A 14,702-nucleotide genomic window follows, 5' to 3' on the forward strand; every position below is an offset into this window, starting at 1 on the left:
TTCTTCTTCGTGCAATTTGTCGTCATGGCAGTTTTGGTTGTTAATGTTATGCCCCTTTTAATAAAAATAAAAAAGTACATCGTTCTGTATTTTTATATTCTTTGATTTATCGTCCTTGATGAATGTTTATAAAAAATCTCTGAGCAGATAACTTATTTATCTAATTAGGTACACCCATTTATAGTAAAAACAAAACTGCATTTTCTAGTAACAGTCGCATTAATTATTGTTGTGACGTAAACACAAAAATGTTAACCTGGTAGACAATTTCAAAATTCTTGTCTAAAAAATAATGCAGTATTTTTCAAAATATTGCAAAAACATCAGAAACTTCAAGGTAAATCAACATACCATTAAATCCCATATGATTACAGCATGTTTAATTAAGTGTTGCATGCAGATTTAATCTAAATTTAAGATTAACAATATGTTGATATCTCTGTCTGCTTGTTTATAGCAACTTCAGATTCCGTAAATATAATAAAAATAACTAAAACAGACGTGTAAATTAATTCTCATGCTGCACGTGCGTCCTCGGGATAGTTTAGAAAATTTTGAATTTGGCTGCGAAAGGTGGTATGGTTTACGTGAATTTGTGCATATAACAAATTGTGGAGGTTATTGAATGATAAACAAACGTTTTTTTTTCTTTAGACTTGTCAATTTGCATCAAAATGAAAAGTTACATATTCTCTATGTAGTATTGGTATTATTCGCGTAAAAACAATACAAAACCTGGTCTGAACCTGCATCGCTCAATTCAATTGTTTGGTGGAGGAAAAATTCAAGTGAAGCATAACTGAGTTCATTCGCTAATATTATAAAGACATGTACAATTAAAAAGTGTTGTAAAATGTCAAACAATCGGCAAACAGGAAGTTGGTGAACGCTGGATGTAGATATTGCATACTTGCTACTACGCAACATTATCAACCAACTGACCTAATATAAAATTCCCCCCTCTCAAAGAGTACAAATTTTGTACCATATATAGAAAAAAGTTTTGACTTTCTTTTCTAAGAAAAAGGTTACGAAAATCTCTTATACGTGTATCATTATAACAAACTGTTCGCCCATCTCAAGTTAATACAAAACAATGTAAAACGAGAAGCGAGTTACGGACGGACGGACGGACGTAATTAAACAAGTTAGTATACTCTACTCTGTTAGAGTGATGGTTGTCAAAAACCTTTCCTATACAGTGAATAGTAAAGTGTCTAAAAGACTGTAAAAAAAACCCGAATAATCTCTGAAATGATAATTAAAACGTGCTTTTCCTGAAAGAACCAATTCCTAAGGATTTTCGAAGTGTCAAAAATGACCTGTCTTATCTGAGATAAGTTTCTATTAAAAAAACTTCGGGAAATCCCAGTGTTAAATGATATGATAAACGTTCAGATAACCTTGATGTTCACAGTTTAACAAGGGGGTAATTACTGTAATACTGTTATCAGAATGACCTTGAGATGTAATACGTACAGCATGAGAAAACGATACAAACGGTCTTATATTTTGAGAAGTAAATACATTTTTTTTAAACAACATTACAAGTAAACTAAGGAAAACTAATAACTTTAAGTATACAGACGGCACAAAAGGTCTGAATTGGGCAAATATGTGGATTGAATATATTATTTGGATATATAGACATCATTCAGTCGTGCACTCTTTTATCGGTGACTGTACATCCGAGTAGATTCCATACAGCGACATTATGAACAGAAGAGTATTTTATAACAGTACATAATGGCATTGGATACCATCAACTTTAAACTAAATATGTTAAACAGCAAAAACACGACAACCACCGAAGTATAGACTACTGGTTTGATCTGATTTGGAATAGGCACACAATATATAATTTGGGGGGGGGGGGGGGGTAAATGTGTTTGTAAATGTTCGGCCCTCCCTATCATGAGACAGCATGAATTGAGAATAAATTGTACAAATCAGTAGGAAAGAGCTTCCCCTAACTTTAAATCAAAAGGTATATGATGAGGGCAACATTATGTTTGACGTAAACGAATCATCCCGACAAATAAGTACGGATAATAGAAAAGTTCAGTATTACTCATAATACATTGCGAAACATGAACCTCCCGTGCTGGAAATGAACTTTCAATGGGATTTTTAAACGATGTGTATGACACAAACATAACTTTATATTTATGTTTGCTATTCTGATTATGCTGGCATCAAATATTTACTTTTCAGATCTTCACATTTATCTTCAATGAGCTACTAGTAATCTTTGTTTTTTTCTATTATACATATTTAAAATTATTAAGTTTAGATTTTTAAAAGGTTTACATTTCACAGAGAAACCTTGGAACAGTATAACAAACTAAGAAGTATATCTGTTTTTATAGCAGCAAGATCATAGGTAAAAGTCAAACAGGCTAAAATAACAAGTTTTTCACAAGGCGAAACATGTCAAATACTCAAAGCGATTGCGACAACTGTAACGTGTAATTTAATGATTTTACAACGTATGTCTGAAATGTTGATTTTGACATCAAACGTTTAACGGATGAGTGAGAGTATGCGCAGAAGTCTGATTATATGACAAAATCTTATAACATAAACGTTCTTTAATGCATTCCTCTATACGAATGAATGGAACAGTAATTTATAAAACGTAAATATTCTACTGTATAATCGCTAACAGATACCTCTTACATAACTTCCATTGTTCCACGTCGACCAAGATTATAGTTGTTGCCTTAGTGGCAATTTTAACCTTTTCTCAAAATGATGCAATTAGTAACTGTGTAGGTCTTTGCAATATCTGAATCGAGTGCGACGATAAACATGTAAGACAGTAATAAGATAATAATGTATTTAAATGTTGGCAATTTGAGTTATAATTGTACATGAAGGTTAAATCGGAAATGGCGATACGACGAGGGGGGTCTTCATCTAAATATAAAACTTCCAAGTTTTGAATTTGGTTGGAGAGAGGGGTGTGATTTTGATCCCCTTAATTTAGAAATGGCCATGATATATACTTTTTGTTTTGGGGTTCTTATAAAAGACCATTTACTTTCAGATGGTAACCGTCCAGTATATACATAATCAAGTTGATGGAAAACAGTCAATGCTATGGCCAAAAGGAAAAAGACAAACAATCGTCTAGAAAGACTACACCAACAGGTAAAGACAAACAATCGTCTAGAAAGACTACACCAACAGGTAAAGACAAACAAACGTCTAGAAAGACTACACCAACAGGTAAAGACAAACAATCGTCTAGAAAGACTACACCAACAGGTAAAGACAATCAATCGTCTAGAAAGACTACACCAACAGGTAAAGACAAACAATCGTCGAGAAAGACTACACCAACAGGTAAAGACAATCAATCGTCGAGAAAGACTACACCAACAGGTAAAGACAATCAATCGTCTAGAAAGACTACACCAACAGGTAAAGACAATCAATCGTCTAGAAAGACTACACCAACAGGTAAAGACAATCAATCGTCGAGAAAGACTACACCAACAGGTAAAGACAAACAATCGTCTAGAAAGACTACACCAACAGGTAAAGACAAACAATCGTCGAGAAAGACTACACCAACAGGTAAAGACAATCAATCGTCGAGAAAGACTACACCAACAGGTAAAGACAAACAATCGTCGAGAAAGACTACACCAACAGGTAAAGACAAACAATCGTCGAGAAAGACTACACCAACAGGTAAAGACAAACAATCGTCGAGAAAGACTACACCAACAGGTAAAGACAAACAATCGTCGAGAAAGACTACACCAACAGGTAAAGACAAACAATCGTCGAGAAAGACTACACCAACAGGTAAAGACAATCAATCGTCTAGAAAGACTACACCAACAGGTAAAGACAAACAATCGTCTAGAAAGACTACACCAACAGGTAAAGACAAACAATCGTCTAGAAAGACTACACCAACAGGTAAAGACAAACAATCGTCTAGAAAGACTACACCAACAGGTAAAGACAAACAATCGTCTAGAAAGACTACACCAACAGGTAAAGACAAACAATCGTCTAGAAAGACTACACCAACAGGTAAAGACAAACAATCGTCTAGAAAGACTACACCAACAGGTAAAGACAAACAATCGTCGAGAAAGACTACACCAACAGGTAAAGACAAACAATCGTCTAGAAAGACTACACCAACAGGTAAAGACAAACAATCGTCTAGAAAGACTACACCAACAGGTAAAGACAAACAATCGTCTAGAAAGACTACACCAACAGGTAAAGACAAACAATCGTCTAGAAAGACTACACCAACAGGTAAAGACAAACAATCGTCTAGAAAGACTACACCAACAGGTAAAGACAATCAATCGTCTAGAAAGACTACACCAACAGGTAAAGACATAACAATAGAAACCTACCAAAACGAGGGCTAATATCTGGAGCTAAGGAAGGATGCATATCCCGCTCAAATAGTACAATTCTTTTAAAAGTGGCAATTAGTGATGTCAAATCTAGCAAAGGAGCATGAAATAATAGCTTCGACAATCGAAACATACCCGTGGTCATTTGTGACACTGATGTACCATAACTGCCAACCAAATCTTGACAAACAGTTTTGTTATATTATAAATCAATCTTGTATATTTAGTACTACCGATATATGGTGTATGGTATTAAGGGGAAACTATTTGATTTCTTATGGGGGATAGGATGAACTGTCCTTCTTTTTTCTGTTGTATTATCTGTCCTACCTCGCAGTCTTCTCAATAGTAGTTTATCCTTACTTAATTTTACATTAATTGTTATCATGCCCATTTTTGGCCAAGTTGCTTATCTTTTTTACTCAAAACTCCTGTCCTGCCTTTGTATCCCCCATTCCTCCCATAAAAATCATATGGTAACTCCCCAAAGAGATGTTTATCTTTTCATTGAATCTGGATAATTCCCGATTTTAGAGTTTTTATCTTAGATTATTTTTTTAGTTTTCTTGTGGAAAATTGTTTGTTTAGATTTTCTTTTTTTCTTACTTAAGTTTTTCTTATTCTATATCTATTTTTAAATGTTTTTTTTCTTTCTTCAATCGTTTATTTTGTATTCCTTCCGAAACTTCCGTCTGTCATAGTTTTTAACATCTCTTAAACATCCTTAAAGTTATCAAAATATTATTATATCTCTAGAATAAATACCTTTAACAAAACATTGATGTTAGTATAGTAATAGTGTCGATGAACTTATATGTTTGCACAAAATGTTTTTAACCTGTTACACTTAAACTGCATTTAAATAAAACATTATTTATAATTTGACAATAATTGAGTGGCGTTTTTAACAAATTACATGCTTTAAGTTGCAGACGGATGTTTGAAGAAAAGAATAAATTATAAATTAGTTTCAGTTAGTTAGACATAATTGAATAAGATATGTGATAAAATCGGCAGAAAGATATGCAGCTTTGATGCAGTTAAAGGAGAATATATGAAATTTCAAATAACTGTTATTCGGAAACCACACATTCAAATTGTATAGAAAACGCTAACGTCTCTATAGTTACTCTTGGTCGAATACAATCATAATCTTTATTACAAAATTACACCCATTAGGGTCAAGCAATACAGGGGGTTTCATTAAAGGTTTCTGATCCCGGATCCCACTTACTGTAAGCAATTCTCATTTTTTTGTAATTTCCCGTGTCCCTCTAGACTTTGTTTCCCGTTTTCACAGCACAATAATTTCACTTTCACGTGTCACGATTACAAAAAATCGACAATCCCGCGTCACGCTTAGACCCCAAAGATACCCACAATACAATCAAACAATTATACAATATAATGCAATATACACCAAACTCCGTATAAGTAAGAGTAAGTGATTACAATCTTGAAATTGAAATAGTGAGAAGACAGACTTTGAAAACAATGTTCTTGAAAACAAGAAACAATATCTCATGAAGTGTAGCATAAATAATTGATTAAGAATGAATCTATATAATAAAAACTGTAAGACAAATTTATGTCACTTCCAAAAGATCCCCAAAAATATAGAAACAGTCAATAGGACAGAGGACAAAAGCAGCATAGTTTGTCTTTTTATTAATCTACAAACAAAACAAGAAATGAAAAACAAACTCGATACTAGTATACAGCAATAAACGACAACCACTGCTTATGAATTGGGACATGCGCATACAGAATGTTCCCTACATGTTCCCATCCGACAAAATCACATTTAGATGTCAGTAAAGATAATGTTTATGTTGCACAAATGCTTTTCACTGATTTTAAGTGTTATAATGTACTAATGTCCGAAAACAAATGCATATTAAAAAAATTTAAATAGAGTTTCGGATTAAAAATGCATAAATGCTCTCAATTAATAAATAATTTAAAATGAAATATTTTTAGAATATTTCCATTAAAAATCACTTAGCAAAGATACTGTTGTTAAGTTACTTGTTCAATATGCGTCGGAGTGATCTATCTGCACTTATATCAAAAGCAGGTTTTATAGCAGGTAAATGATAAAAGAAAGATTTCTCAATGATTTTAGTAAAGTGAAGATTTTGATGATCGGATAAAAGAAAGATTTATTTATTTTTACTATGAGATTTCTACGATAAGATAAAAAGTAACTTGGATCAACGAGAGTAATTTTGCATCATATGCTGCACAATGTTGTACTACGATAATCAATTCTGTTCTCATTATTTCAATAAAAGATTTATCGTGGCTTTGTCTGCACTTCTTTCTTCTTATCGTCTGTTTCTGTGTTCATTTCCGCTGCATTAACTGATGTCCCAGTGATGATGCAACCTCATTATTTATTCATCACTATGATACAGATAAAGGATTCTGAAAAAGGGGGCCTGGCAAGCTAACGCTGCTAGTGATACTTGTAAAAAGTCTGTCCATTTATCAAATAGGAAGCCCAATAGGACAGCCCTGAAATCATGCTTTGAAAATAAAGCGGTTGCATTATTGTACATTTCAATGGTTATAGTCATTGAAATATCTATCGTGCTATTGCTGTTCCTCTAGGCCTCATTTAGAACGGTTTTACGCTCGAAGAGTGTTTTAATGTTTGACATCAATAGACATGTTTGCCATTTTTGTTAAGTCTTCACTTTTTTTATTATTTCTAAGCACAAAAAAATGCTTTAAACTTACTTAAATAAATAACATTCACAAGACATTTGTTTTTGATGCTAGCCGTGAAAATAAAATAACTTATCTTGATCAAGAAATTTAGAATGAAAATGATAAATGGGAGGTGCCCTATATAAACATGTTGGTCAATAATGTTTTGGCATCGTACATGTAGCAATCATTGTTTATATATGTCCGTGGCGAAATAACTATGCATCAAGCGAATTAGGAATGAGGACGTCATATCAGAATGTATACTATATGTATACAATAAGAACAGCTTGATAGGTGAACCGAACGTTCCAACGATTCGTGAATTGTTAAACGTCCAGCGTGAGATATTACAGATATTTCCCGCCTGAAATGTTGTTTAGACCTCACAGTAAGCAAGTATTTGGTATTACAAGCTATGAGTTATCTAAAGTGTGTTCATTTTCACTGAAAATAAATAGAGAAATAAATTTTATTTTTTATATAACACTAACTTCAAAAGATTTTTAAACAGAGTCTTAGATACTGTTAACCCTTTTTAAGTATGGAATTTATTTTCGTTACAAGATGACATACTAAATGTATACAATAAGAACAGTATGATAGGTGAACGTTTCAATGTTTAGATCTACACCAACATGCCTTTTTTATTACGGCACCAGTTTACACACTCCGTAATTTTTATTAGTAACAACTTTGTTTCATCTTAAGAATTGAATGATGCAAAAGTGCCAAAATCGTCATTAGTTCGTCATAAAGTGTATACGATGTCATTGAGTCAAAGGAATTGTCGAACAAAACTGTAACTATTTTAAACTTCACAGGTATTTATGTAATTAACGAAATATGCTTCATCAATTTTATGAATGATTTGGAAATTTATCTTTCTTTTAGTATGCATGTTACGAAATCAGAGCATAGAAAGCGACGATTCGTGAATTGTAAAACGTCCAGCGTGAGATATTACAGATACGCTTACAATACATGAAATAAGAATAAATTTTTAAATCATCGAACTTGTTTCAAAATTTCAATTTCGAGATTTCTTCCCGATTGTTTAAAATATTTGAAACAATAGAGAACACACAAGCAGCTAAGGGAAACAACGTCTACAATTGTAGTCAGCATCCTTAATCTTATTTTCGTGAACTTATCATTTAACACGAATGTTGAAATAGTGGCATATTTCAATGTATATAACCACTCATAACATGATTAGTGACCCCCTTTTTCTCTTATCTCTCACATCCGAGTTTATATAAAAAAAAAATGAAAAAGGGTATGGCAAAATATATGCAAGTAGCTACGAATTGAACATTTTGAGATGCATCAAAACCTGCACCCACGACAAGGTTCTCACTTACACTGACGTTGTTACAACGTTCACATCTGAGTGAATTGCTCCCCTTTGCTACAAAAAATGCGGACAAATCGTATATTCGAATCAAAGGCTATGATATAGGTTCATTTCACATTTCCGCCTCAAGGGAGGGAAACATATATTCTAATTATTATAGAAGGAGGAAGCACTAGTTCTAATTTCTAATTTTAGATTCAGGTTCAGGCTCTGACTGACTTTCCTGCCTGAAATGTTGTTTAGACCTCACAGTAAGCAAGTATTTGGTATTATCAGCTATGAGTTATTTAAAGTTCAAAATAAATAGAGAAATAAATTTTCTTTTTTATATAACACTAACTTCAATAGATTTTTAAACAGAGTCTTAGATACTGTTAACCCTTTTTTTAAGTATGGAATTTATTTTCGTTACGAGATGACATTTATGGTCTTTGCGGTTACGCAATTTTAAGATAAGTAATTAAGTCACCTTGTCAAATACAAAGTGAATGAAAAGGTAAAGGTCGAACTAAGCCTTCAGTCTAGCCATGTACAGAACTGCATATGTATTTATATAAGAAATGAGTTCAAAATTATGCAAAACATATTCCAGATCTTTTTTGTTTATAACGTAGAACCAGTTCATTCAGTGTTGATTATTTTACGACAAGGCCAACTTCACTAGCCAAGGGTTAGGCCGATCCCCTCCCAATCTCTGGGGATCATAACCCTTGGATAGCGAAGATAACGGCAAGGTCAAACGAGCGGTGTAATAGTGGAAAGGGATTAATATAGGTTGCAAAACTTGTTTCCCAATCCACTTTAAATAAATATGTTTAAACTAAACGAGCAGTGTAAAAGTATTCGAAAGTAGGGTCATTTCGGGTAATGGGTAAACATTGTAGCCTGTGATTTATTTCACGAACTTTTAAGATTCTAAAATGTTGTTATTTAAAGATATTATGTTTTCGTTTGAAATCTTATTAAAAAAGATGACAAAAGTAATAAATTGCAGTATATTATATATATATATGAGTTTTGTAATGTTTGTTTACTCATATACATAATTATATAATAACGTAATTTTAAAAACACCGTTCTAACCTTAAGGATTCATGGCATATAACAATTGAACAAACTTATACAAGAAAAAAATAACTGAAATATGCAACAAATTAGAAAAAATGTTAATTGCATATAACTATGTAGTTAATAAGTTCACTTTTCGCAGTGCTATGACTTTTTATATAAACACAGAACTTGGCCAATGCACGACTCTTAAAGGACCAGTTATAGCTTGCTGTTTGGTGTGAGCCAATGATCCGGGTTGAAGGCCGTACTTTGACTTATAATGGTTTACTTTTACAAGTTGTAACTTCGACGAGGAGTTGTCTCAATGGCACTAATCAAGCTTAACTTTTAAGACCAGGGTGACTGAGGAGTAGAGGGCTGGTCCTCAACGTCAAAGTTAATTCTTGGTAGAAAGTTGTATCATCTAAAAATCTGAAATCCTCCTCCTTTTTCTTGGGTTTATTTTACATCAGAAACAAATCCTTTTACTTGATACCGGATGGACAAACGAACAGACGCACAGACCAGTGCATATGATGCTCAAGAACTATCGAAAGCGATGCTTCATAAAACAAATTAAATATTTCAATTGGCTATTTTTATAAACTTGTACCCTGTGATAATTATAATGCTGAAGTTGATAATGGCAAATGAAACGATTTTTGCGCGATCGCTTTTAACCATGGCGATGTCAGTAAATTTTCAATCTATGAGTTTGACTGTCTCTCTTGTATCTTTCGCCACTCTTTTGTTTGCTAGTGTAACCCCCTCCCTTTCCCCCAACCTAACTGAACCGATTGTTTGCGTAAAGAGCAAAAAAGTCACACCACAGCCCACACAACACTATAATACTAGTAAAACAAAAATGGAAATAGTTCAAGATGAACCGTATCCTAAAATAGGCCTATATGAATCAATTCAGAAGCATTCGACGATAAAGCAGTCCCTGCTTCATTATGTTGGCACCCGTCGTGTTGCTCATGATGAAAAGTATAAAAATATATACTTACGACTTGAAATTTTGATGGTCCTCCAAGTTCTATTTCATTGTCACCTTCACTGATGAATGTTTTGTTTTGACGAGTTGAATTTCCATATAATATTCCAAAACAAGTGAAAACAAACAATACAAACAAAACACAGTGACCTAAAGTCCGGAACATTTTTGGCTTGACCGAATATCGTCGTAGTGTATTACAATCCCAACACGTGTTTTGTGCAGATATGAATTTCTGATGATATATTTTATCTATATGAATGAAACTATTCTCACAATCACGATTACAACATTTATTACATGTGTTATTTAATGAACTATATATTCCATATGATATAGCTGAATCGTCCTGGGAATGTTGCGGAGCTGTTCCGTCTCTGATCCTAAAATTAGAAAATAATTTTAAAGTTGCGATGTCATGTTTTTCAGTTTTCGATACAAAAAGACCTTACAAAGTTACTTAAATACACATTTGTAGTAATTTTCTCGTTTTCACAGCGAGATCATTTTTCAACTAATTTGAAAATTATACGTAATATGAAATTACCTAAAGTAAAAACAAATTAGGTTTTCTCCGTGTCATATGTAATAAATACAATAATCTTAATTGTACAAATACGTGAATTGATTCTTTAGTATCACTTCATGACTATCTATCGACGAAACAAAAAAGTCCGTTATCAGAGAATAAAAAAATACAGCCACACTAAACAGGGTTTATCTAACCGGAATAAAAACATTGGCAGTCTCTACGGGTCAGACAATGGCATCTTGCCTGATTGTGTTGCATTTTGTACTGATGGCGAGAGAAATATCGTTAGTAATGATAACAGTATCAATATAGGTAATTACGAATGTATTGTAACAATAATCAAATATCTACCTACATGTACTCTACTTTTAACTTATATATAAACAATTATTCTCTAAGCAATCAGAATGACTATATGTGCCTGTCTAAAGCATGTATTTTTTCTGGACTGCGGATTAAGAAAAGCATTCTCTCAGAAGAGCAAATGAACTATTACATATGTTTTCGAAAACATGTTGTAGTTATTCTTAACTACACAGACGGTGGAGTAAGAAAGACATGACTGTTTAAAACATGACTTTGTGGATAAATGCAGTTAAAGAAGGATGCTGGTTTTTTTTTGTTTTTTCCCCCAACGTTTGAAAAGTAAACAACTATGCATAAACTAGGAATTTCAAAATATATAAAAATGGTAAAATAGACATATTTTCGAAGTTTTAAGAATACAATTGCCTATAATTTTCCAAGACAAGAAAAGCGGCATTTTTTTCATGTAATCAGTCAGATCAGATTAACATGAAATGTTTTAAGATCCAAAAGGGACATCAAAAGTGACTGTACGATATGGGTTGTTCTTATTGTTGAAGGCCATACAATTGCCGATAATCAGTGGCGGGTCCAGGGGGGGGGGGGGGGGTTCCGGGGGTGCGCACCCCCCTTTATTTTTGCCGATCAATGCATTTGTATCGGGACATATGTTTTGCACCCCCCTCCACCCCCCTTTGCCCTGGGTTAGCACCCCCCCTTTCGAAAATTCCTGCATCCGCCCCTGGATAATTGTTCACGTTGGTGGGTAGTTTTCACATTTACTTATTCTTATTGTCGTAAAAATGATAATTAGGATGTCGTAAAAATGATAATTAGGAGATATGGTATGATTGCCAATTAGAAAGACTCTAACCAAGAGACCAAATGACACCGAAGTATACAACTAAATACATAGAGTAGAAACCAGTACAATGTCGCAAAATTGAACTCATTTTCACCACTTATACACAATGTTTACAAGTAATTAAAATTTGAAAGGAAGGTTTGAAACAAAAACAAACATATTTTCTATATGACTAATTCATCTTACCAGATTTATAATCATTATTGGTGTACGGTATTTCTAATGTTTTAATTGGATTTATAATCAGACGAGATAATATTTATATCATGCCATCTCGTGCAGTTAAAATGCTGATCGAAAAACATGTTGCTTCTGTTATTGATGTACAAAATAGTTACACTCATTTACTGATAACAAACTTGCACTGCGGTTAAAAATACCACCGAAAATTGATTTTTTCCCCATATTGATTCCTGTACATAATATTATAGCGTTGTCATGCAGTATTGAGCTATGTTAACCTCGGAAGTAAACCTGGTGACAAAGTGAAGATTTGTTTGAAATGTGTGGGGAGTGTACAACGCCGCTTTTTTAACGTTAAATAAGTCTTGCAACAACTCTCTCGGGAATCCACAGTCGGCCTGTTGCATCGTAAAATGACAATTATGAGTATCCTCATTTTCCACAAGAAGTCGTCATTTCTCACCCGGTCGACACACTCTCAGAACCTACCAACTTGATTTAAAAAAAAATTATTCCACAAAATCACAATGCGTACGTAAAAAAAACTTTGTTGAAAAAAAAACTATTTATTAAAGCAAAGGGCTTGTTTTTCTCTTATATGTTATCAGTCTTGAAATCCCGGTACTTCACAAAATTTATCTGACAAAGATATCTAAAACACATATCAAACATTCAGTTCTATATTACATGCTGTTATTACGAGTTCACTATATTTACATTGGTCTTTAATTCAATAGATTACTTTCAATGGTATATTTAATCGCGATGTAAATTTGCTTGTTTACCTTTTTTAATATAAAAAGAAGTTAGTGCTTCACGAAGTGTTTATCAAAATACGGAATTAAGCTTTGAATTGTAGGATATTCATTTAGCTCTCGGAAATAGAATATAGTTGATTGTTATCAATTTGAATTGAAGGTTGACAGACGGTAATTTTATTGTTTTATGAGGGGCCTGATGGGTTATTTTCGTTCTTCGTTGTCTGCGCATTATCGCTATCGTGATCCGTTTTTCCGTACATTTTTTTTTCTTCATATTTTCGTGATCCGTGATCAAGGAAATTTATTTTATTTGAATCGTGATTGATAAAAAAATCAACTCGTGAATGAGACCCCGACCCCCCCCCCCCCCCAATCAGGCCCCTCTGCCCCTCTTTTATCCTCGCTGTATTTGAGAAGAGCCCATCTTTTATGTTCCGCTTATTAAATAGCATGTACTACAATGTACTTACAATCCCGTATGAATAGTTTGATATTAAGAAAACATCTTCATGTCGCACTTTATAATCTAAGATTGAAGTATTCTGACGATTAAGTCGTATTATGATGTAACTTTGAATTCTTGTGTGTAAATACCAGCTCGTAGACGGAAGAAATAGACACATAAACAATTGTACATGTATGAAGCAAAAACATAACCTTTACTTTTATGTTGAAATGTATCTTTTAACATTTTTATTGTCAAGATTGTTTAAGAAATAGTTATCATATAAAAGGAAACCCAGTTGATACATCAATGAAATTCAAGCTAACGGATAACTTATAACAAAAAGAAATATAAAGAAGGCAATATATAGTCTTCAATAATAAACAGAGATCTACACAATATGTACAATTTTAATTTTAGTTCATTTATATGTTTCAGAGTTTAGTATGACGTCTAATTCACTGAACTAGACGTACACATTTGCGTTTTGGGATAAAAAAAAAAGGGGGGGGGTGGCAGCTGACGCCCGCCTGCGGGTGCGTTGTCTACTCTCTGATTTGAAAATCCATACATCCAGAAAGTGACACACAAGGAATAATACAACATACAACCATGCAACAACAGGACCAAGCACAACAAAAATCACAGGTACAACCTTCTATATTTAATGCAACAGCACTCCTTCAACCGTCAATATATGACCGATCTTCAAAACCTTCATCATGGATTTCCCAATTTTTATCGTGGACTAAACTGCAAAACCTAACAGACAAAAACGCCATAAGTGCGTTAACATTTTATCTATTTGGTCCAGCAAAAATTTGGTTTCAAAGTTTGCCAGATTCAGCCAATACAAATCTAGCATCAATTATAAAACAACTAGAAATAAGATTTACAACATCTGATGATGAAGACATTCTTACAACACAAGCGACAAATGAGCGAGCGGCAAAAAGTTATCAAGCATAGTACGATACAAAACACCCCCAAGTATCGACACGACACAACCCTCCATCAGAGACAAAATGATGAAGGTTAGCAACTATGGCATGTGTAGGTCGATGTATGGCCTTCAACAATATTAAAGAAAAAACTAAAACTGC

The 14,702-nt window shown here is 33.4% G+C and overlaps 1 protein-coding gene across 8 annotated transcripts in view; it reads right to left on the reverse strand.

Annotated features, from left to right (window-relative positions):
* LOC143042684 (uncharacterized) overlaps window positions 1–14,702 on the reverse strand; it is a 92,961-nt gene that overhangs the window by 7,418 nt on the left and 70,841 nt on the right. For 7 of the 8 annotated variants that reach the window (XM_076215112.1, XM_076215113.1, XM_076215116.1 and 4 more), the window contains one exon: window positions 10,521–10,890. In XM_076215112.1, coding sequence (XP_076071227.1) covers window positions 10,521–10,890 — 370 coding nt within the window. Of the gene's footprint in view, window positions 1–10,520; window positions 10,891–11,054; window positions 11,209–14,702 lie in introns of those variants that run through there. The other variant, XM_076215118.1, reaches the window with a different exon arrangement.

The sequence above is a fragment of the Mytilus galloprovincialis genome, chromosome 8 (genome assembly GCF_965363235.1).
Source record: "Mytilus galloprovincialis chromosome 8, xbMytGall1.hap1.1, whole genome shotgun sequence".
Classification (NCBI taxonomy): Eukaryota; Metazoa; Mollusca; class Bivalvia; order Mytilida; family Mytilidae; genus Mytilus; species Mytilus galloprovincialis.